General features: G+C 33.9%; 1 protein-coding gene across 1 annotated transcript; it reads right to left on the bottom strand.

Moving 5' to 3' along the window:
- Positions 1-1,399: 1,399 nt before the first annotated feature.
- LOC131042481 (lipase-like PAD4) lies at positions 1,400-6,542 on the bottom strand. The gene is made up of 4 exons (XM_057975789.2): positions 6,261-6,542; positions 5,621-5,951; positions 3,565-4,281; positions 1,400-2,481 (listed from the first exon to the last, which is right to left on the bottom strand). Exons 1-4 carry the CDS (start codon positions 6,305-6,307, stop codon positions 1,654-1,656), a joined length of 1,923 nt encoding a protein of 640 aa, XP_057831772.2. The 5' UTR covers positions 6,308-6,542; the 3' UTR covers positions 1,400-1,653.
- Positions 6,543-7,505: the final 963 nt, after the last annotated feature.

The following is a 7,505-nucleotide window of genomic DNA, read 5'->3' as shown; positions in this document are numbered from 1 at the left end:
TCCTAGACATCCCCTAACCATCTTGGAGATAACTAGCCATCTTTTGACATACCTTGCACATTTTGGGATATTTAAAATATGTGCCCAATGTTTTTCTTGGCAAGGAGACAGAGGGAGACATTTTCTAGTCATCTCCATGTCCTCAAAACATTCCTTATATGAAACAGGGGTACTAGCGCAAGGGATGTGTACCTAACAAGCATTGCATAGAAGTGCTCTTAATGGTCATGACTAGGATATCTTATGAGTTTAACAATGAACACAACAAAATTTTGCATCTTTCCTCTTCATCCATCTTTACACTCACATAGTTGAGTTGAGCCACTAACAAGTTAAATGCTTCTAGGTGGTTTGTACTAACTTTCATCTTCAAGGAATGGAACTTCTTTTTCAAAAATATTTTATTCACTAAATATTTGGCTTGATAGACCTATCACAATTTCTTCCATAAAGATTTTGTAGTGGGTTCTTTGTGGACATTGATAACAATAGAATTTGCTAAGAAAAAATTAACCAGACCCTCATTTTTAGTCCATTACATTACATTGAAATGGTTGAGAAACATCCACAAGTCTCTAAAACCTTGCATCAACAAAATCCCATGGATCATAATCAATCAACAAATCTTCCATTTTTCAATTTTCACATCTCAAAGTTCATGTTTAAAAACTTTTCCACCTCAATCCTCCCTAACATGCTTGCCGTCTTTATTTCTTGGAATAAATATTCACAATGCACAAGCTCCTACTCAAATAATGATGAATTCAAAACATTCTCTACCCAACAACTAGAACTAAGAGTGATCAAGCTCTAATACCACTTGTAATAACATAAGGTGTGAAAAAAAACCTTCCCTTCCATAGAAAACTCTCACATTTCAAAAGCTACAAAATGATTATCAAATTTAAAAGAAGATTATATCACACTTATAATGCAAGTTTTTACAAAAGTATTTTACTAGCTCAATAAAATCTTTTTCTTTTTTTTTCGACAACATTTCAATACTATTTGTGTACTTGAAATTCTCATACTCAAACTACTCCTCAAACACCAATTTATACATAAATGAGTAAGATAGAAACCCAAAAAAAATCACATACAACTTGAAGAAAATTTTCAATGTCACTCTTGATGATACCTTACGACCTATTAAAAATAGTAAACCATTTTTGTATAAATAACCTCTCATTTGACTCACTCAACATGAACACCAAACTTATCATTATTCTGTATCTTAAAATAAGCAACTCTAAGACAAATAATAAACCCTATCATAAGATGATTAAAATTTGAAAATAACTCTTTTTTTTTTTTTTTTGACTTTTATGCATCATGAAAATAATCTCCCAAAAATGAAACCTTAAATAACCCAAAATAAATCCTCTTATAACGCTTTAAGAAGCACAAATAATATGAAATTTTCTTCCATTCCCTATCTTTAGAAAAAACAAAGATGGAAAAACCTTCAAAGAACTCCATAGACATGGGTTGAATCAGGCTCTCATTATTCCGAATGTTACAAAACTTATTCAGATTGAAAAGAAACATACACTTAGCAAACACAGGCTTATGCAGATTGAGAAGGATTACAACTTTTCAAGCAGGGGAAAAGGCCATGGAAATAAACAACTTCTAACAGACTATAAAACGGAATCAAAAACCTGTCTTCTGAACTCCCAATTTCTCCTTTTCCATGGATTTGAGCAAAGGGGAGCTTGATTTCCACTCTTCTGAGTGTTGCTGCTGAAACTCTCTGTATTTCTTCCACCATATCATGAAGACGCTCTCTTCAAAGAAAACCTCCATGGAAATACTTTTCTCCTCGATCATCTTCGACACATAAGCTTCAAAATCTTTGAGGCTTTTCTTGAGATGGGCAATGACAGTTTGCTCTTTCTCTGGCTGGAGATTTGTCAAGTCTTTATCAGCTTCTTCTACACGAGCCCAAAAGCGAGAGTCCTCAGTTAAGGATGCAAACTTTGTGCGAGTCTTTTTCCTCCCTCTACCTCTTTCAATGCGAGTTTGGTTTTTGTCATCCAGCCATTTTTCCAGAACCCTATGACGGAGCGGCCTGTTCTTAATTGAGAGATAGCTTCCCCTGTCGCTGTGCAGATGATAGAAGTCTGCAATATCCAGGGGCTCTACAAGTCTTCTGTAAGCAGTTCCAGCATTGATCCATTTGTTTTGGTATCGGAAGTCACTGGGCAATTGATGATTCTTCACCATATCAATAATTTTATCCCAGAAATCTTCTAGATTCATTCTATGCCGATTAATACGAAAATCTTTCTTTTCGCCCAGGTCCCTGAAAACATCGTAGGAGCTACAGCTGTTGCCCTTAGATACTGTTTTAATGTACCATTCCAGCTCTGCCAGTCTGCTTTGGTTCTCGCTCAACTCTGAATTTAGGTCCTTGATGTCCATGTCATACTGGTTTTTCAAATTTGCGGCTTTTTTCAGCGCATCAAATGCAGATTTAGTCTGTTTAACAGTAAAAGTCGTTAGTTTCGATTTCTAAATACAGTAAACAACATTGAGAGAAAATAATTAGAGTAAACAGAGCTTCCTAAGAAGCCACCGTATCTAGAAATCTTATCTTTTTAAAAGAAAAAATAATTTATTTTTAACTATCAACCGTTGTTTTGAGAGTAAGAATATATAAGTATAACTTAAGTTCAAAACTCTTTTATTTCACACTAACTATAAATGATCTTATTTTTTTTTAAATTTTAAATGAAATTTTTAATATTAATTGATAGTATAAAATCAATTTATAGAGATTTTTAGATTTTGATTGTGTAACATTTTTAACATCAAGGGATCATGTTCCATGGTTTATCATCATTCTAGTTTCTGAGTCTAATTTATTCTAATGATAGATCAAAAAGTATGATCTGAAACATTGATGTTAAAAAATATTACATAATCAAAATTCAAAATCTTTGGTCTGCTGGAGAAGTTGAATGATTTTAAATGAGCCCATCACAGATCAAGTCTTGCTGAGTGCAAGGCTCGGACATCATAAGAGATGAGGCCAAACCTCGCAGAATGGATACCCTTCAATCCTTGGTTCATAATGGAAGAGGTTTCAGCCTAAAACTCATGCTCCTATATTAGATAGCTAATACGACTTTGTTGATTAAAAAATCTTCCATATAAACAAAATAGATCAAAATCTCTATATAATATATATTGATATGAAGACTATAAAAAATGTATGTTCTTAATTAAGATCAATCTCCTCTCCTCTCCTCTTAGCTCCACTCCCCTGGCATCCCTGGTCTAAAGAGGATTCAATAACTTCCCTACCTTTTTATTTGAGCCCCTTTAGTGAATGCCAGTGTAAAGTTGTAAAAGATTGAGACAATGCAGGAACATACCTGGACTAGGCTAATCTCTGACCAAATGCAAGCAAATTAATAAAATATTAATAAATATAATGATATTGTTATTAGGATTTAAACGTATAGGATTCAATTATCTAAAATAAAATTAGAGTTCTAAATATTGTATATGTGATTTGAATACTAAGAATTATGTGAACAATTAAAAAAATGGGATTACCAGAGTCTGAAACCCCATGGCTTCTAATTGCAGTGCTATTCCCATCTCAACGGAGGATTCTAATTGCAGTGCCATTCCTGTCCCAATGAAGGATTCTGAGAAGATGTTCGAAGTTCTTGTTGAGTATCCACTTTCAAAAACATTTTTCAACTTATCACCATAACTTGTGTGCTCTGAAATCAATGCATCGGCAATACCATTTTCTTCTGTGCTTTGCAAAGTTAAAATTAGCATCTCCAAGGCAGCTTGACTGTCCTCAATACAAGCTGCTCCCTGGGTTGAACAGATCATATAAATACCAAAAGGTTTATATGGGCTAGACTTTCCAAGCCACTTGACATTGTCAAGAAGTTCCCCGCAAGCTTGTATAGGATCAGAATCATTGCCCATTATTATCTCTCCCTGAGAAAAAATTGAATTCAAATGGGGTGCAATTGATTCAAAAGGTGCAAGGAGCATGCGAGGAACAAAATCATGTTTTGAAACCACATGACAAAATCTTCCAAGCCAATCTTGGGAGCCAATTGATTCTCGAAGAGCAGCATTTCCCACCAAAGGAGAGCCAAATGTAATGCATAAAGGATAGATATTTTTCAGCCTCTTATCCAGAAAGCAGATTGTAGATAGTGTTGCCATAGCACCTCCTATAGAATGACCCACGAATATAATGGGTTGTTCCACTTTTTGTTCCTTAATCTGTTCCGAAAATTGCTTCATCTGATAGAATAAACAATTAAACAGCCTTAAATATGAATCTTAGAACTTTGAAAATTTACTGAATGAAATAAAATTGATTCCTGGGTAGTACGAATTTTGATCAGTACATTTGTAAATGACCCGTAATGTTTTGAAAACTTACAATTTGTAAAGATTAAAAACTAGTATGAAACATCTCGAGCATTAACAAGCATAGGTAATTGCATAAATTAAGATAGATAGCCATAAAACTACACAGAACATTGTGTAGTTCAGTGTACTTTTCTGTTGGAAAAGATCACTCATCCTTTTTTTGAAGATGAATCAGTTATAGAAGGGTTGTTAGTTAAAGTTTAGTAACAGAGCATTCAAAATAGTAAATGGGAGGTCCTATGTTCAATTCCTATCCATAGAAAGTTTAGAAGGGAATCAAAATCCTGGTCAGCAAAGTCAGGTCAAGATAAGAATCCTGAACATCTACAATGTAGATCAGAAAGGCGTCTTGGAAGATAAGACATCTCTAAACCAAAGATGAACTTATCATTAAAAAAGCCTTCACAATTCAATGGCAGAGCATCCTGACAACTAATAAAATATCTTCAATTTGATTTTTAACTAATCTATAAAGTTTTAACATTTCTCTGGCAGTATTTTCTCTATAGAACCCTTAATCGGGTAAGGTTCAAGCCTTGATCATATGTGCTGCATAGAGATCTGAAGCATAACAACGATTTAAATATTAAACTGTTGAATTCAGAAAACTCATGCTCAAGGTCAATAATTGTAGCGCATTGTCTACTTATAGATTGGTTAGAAAGTACTTTCAAAGTAAATCAAAAGGATAATTTAGCACAGATCTTTAGTTCATCGGACATAACTAGAAATCTTAAATAGGCAAAACGTTTTCTAAATATTGCGTTTCAAGTAGAAAATTGGAAATAAGTTAGATCTGAATTAAAGTTGGGTTAGTTCTAAAAAGTTCAGTAGTTCAATAGTAGAGTATTCCAGATTCTAGGTTCAAATCTTAATTGGTCTATGAAAAGCTCAATATGGTTTCAAAGTCAACCAGATTATGAATCTTGAAGCATTCTATAGAATGATTTATGAAAAGGTCTTAGAAATAAATCACCCTTAAAAAAAAGCCAAAACTGAAAGGTAGAGAACTTCAACAACAAATGTAAGATCCTAGATTCAAGTCATCCATGAAGAAACTCAAGACTTGACTTTTAAGTTAACCAAAACAATCAGCACCGGATAGAAAAAACTGCAGGTGATTATGAAATCTAGGCTTTGGAATGCAATACCACGCACCCCTCGTCAAAGAGCAACTATAAAAGAGAAGAAAAAAGGGTTTTCATACCTGGGTTTCCAAGTCTGATCTTTTCATAATATCAAGGAATTTGTAGAGAGCTCCTTTGTGAACAAGAGCCGGTTGATCATTATCATCCTTGAGACGGTCAGAGAAGAACTTGTTCTCATTCTTAATGTCGCATTGTTCATATGAGCTATCACTGGCAGTGAAATCTCCAATGTGAAAGGAAGGGAATGCGATAAATGGTACGCCTTCATACTCACTCCAACGAAAATAAGTATTGTCATTGTCATTTGGAATACTGCGCGTCTCCTCCCAAGCTCTGTTCAGGATTTCACAAGAAGAAAGAAAAATTGCCTGCTCTTGACCAGCAGCAAACCTATAACAAACATTCTAGCAATAAGAACCAACTGGGTACTTCTAAAATAACTTTTTTTCTACAAATTTCAATAGAAAAGTTGAAATTCTGATTTTCTGGTTAAACCCACTTAAATTTTTCAGAAGAAGTTTCAGATTTGTTTAGTTCTTTTGAACACCCAACCAAAAATCGCATCATGATCCTGTCTAACGTGCATTACACACTATATTTTTTTAGGTCTACTGATCCCTTGTTATCTAACAGAAGCAAATTTACCAACAACCATTAAAAATTGCAACCCGAAATGATAACGATCAAACTCATACTTACTGTTGACCAGTTGGCTGCGAGTCTTCATCCATGCTTTCGAAGTTCATATTTACGATATCAGACAATCTGCTTTCGAATCTATCAATACAGGAAAGACATCTAATTATACCTCACCCTCTAAGATTTAAACTTGACCTCTCCTTGCAAATACAAAATCTCTTTCAAATTGCACTTTGATCGTATAAATTCTCAGCGAGGGGGTTTAATAAGGTAATGGGTTTGGAATGTAGGTGGAAACAAAAACAAATGATATTCCGATAAAATGGAAAAATGAGCGATTTGCATCTGAGTAAAAAGGTACGGAGCAAAGAAAAGTCTACGAGGCTGAGAAAGTCCCGCGTAAACAGGGAGAGGAGAGAAGGTTCGAACGTCGTAATCATTGTCATAACCTGGTGAACGTTCACGTGAAAATAGACTCGAAATACTTATGTCCTTTGTTTTAATTTCTTTAAAAATGTAGAGAAATTTCATTTCAAGATGATAAAATCTAATTTAATCTCAGATATATAATTAAGTCAAAATGATTAAGTCTCTTCACAGTATATTAAAGTTTCGAGTTATCAATAAAAAAAAATTAAAGAAATTGGTTTTTTTAATAGGAAGTTGGAATTCCAACCATCTTTGTTCTTGTTGTTAAAGGTTTTGTTAGCTCTTGACTTATTTTGTGTCTAAGGGCTGGTTAGAGATATTCTATGTCTTGATTTGTCAACTAAGATTGTTAATGGTCACTTTGATTCATTCTTCAATCTCATTGAAGAGAAAGAAAATATCAAACAAGCTTTCAAATATTTGGATACTTTTTATCAAGGTTTTGTTTCAAGCATTAAGTGACACACAACTTAGTGTTATAGACAATTCTTTTTACCTATGTCCCCTTGGTTAAGTATCTTTGAATGGAAGTAGATTGATCATAGAGAATTTTTTTAATTTTTGGGCATTCCCTTTGCCTTCCACGTTTTGTAGATTTTCTTAGGGGAAGTAATTCTATCTAGAAATGAGAAAAAGTTTGTGCATTAGATTACGAAACCCCTTTCTCTTGCAAGAAAATTTCAAGTATGCTCCAAGATTCTTATATCTACCCATGTGTACTACTCTTCATAATGGACTACTAAAACCTCTTATATGAAGTGAAAAAAGACTCTTCATGATTTTCTTTGGGATTCCTTAAAGAACCAAAAAGAGATTTCATAAGGTTGCCTAGAAATTTTGTTATCCCTCTTGTGAGTTTGAAAGGTTGGGGTTATC

Source organism: Cryptomeria japonica, chromosome 5 (genome assembly GCF_030272615.1).
Source record: "Cryptomeria japonica chromosome 5, Sugi_1.0, whole genome shotgun sequence".
NCBI classification, from domain to species: domain Eukaryota; kingdom Viridiplantae; phylum Streptophyta; class Pinopsida; order Cupressales; family Cupressaceae; genus Cryptomeria; species Cryptomeria japonica.
This window is presented reverse-complemented; position numbering and strand designations above follow the sequence as displayed.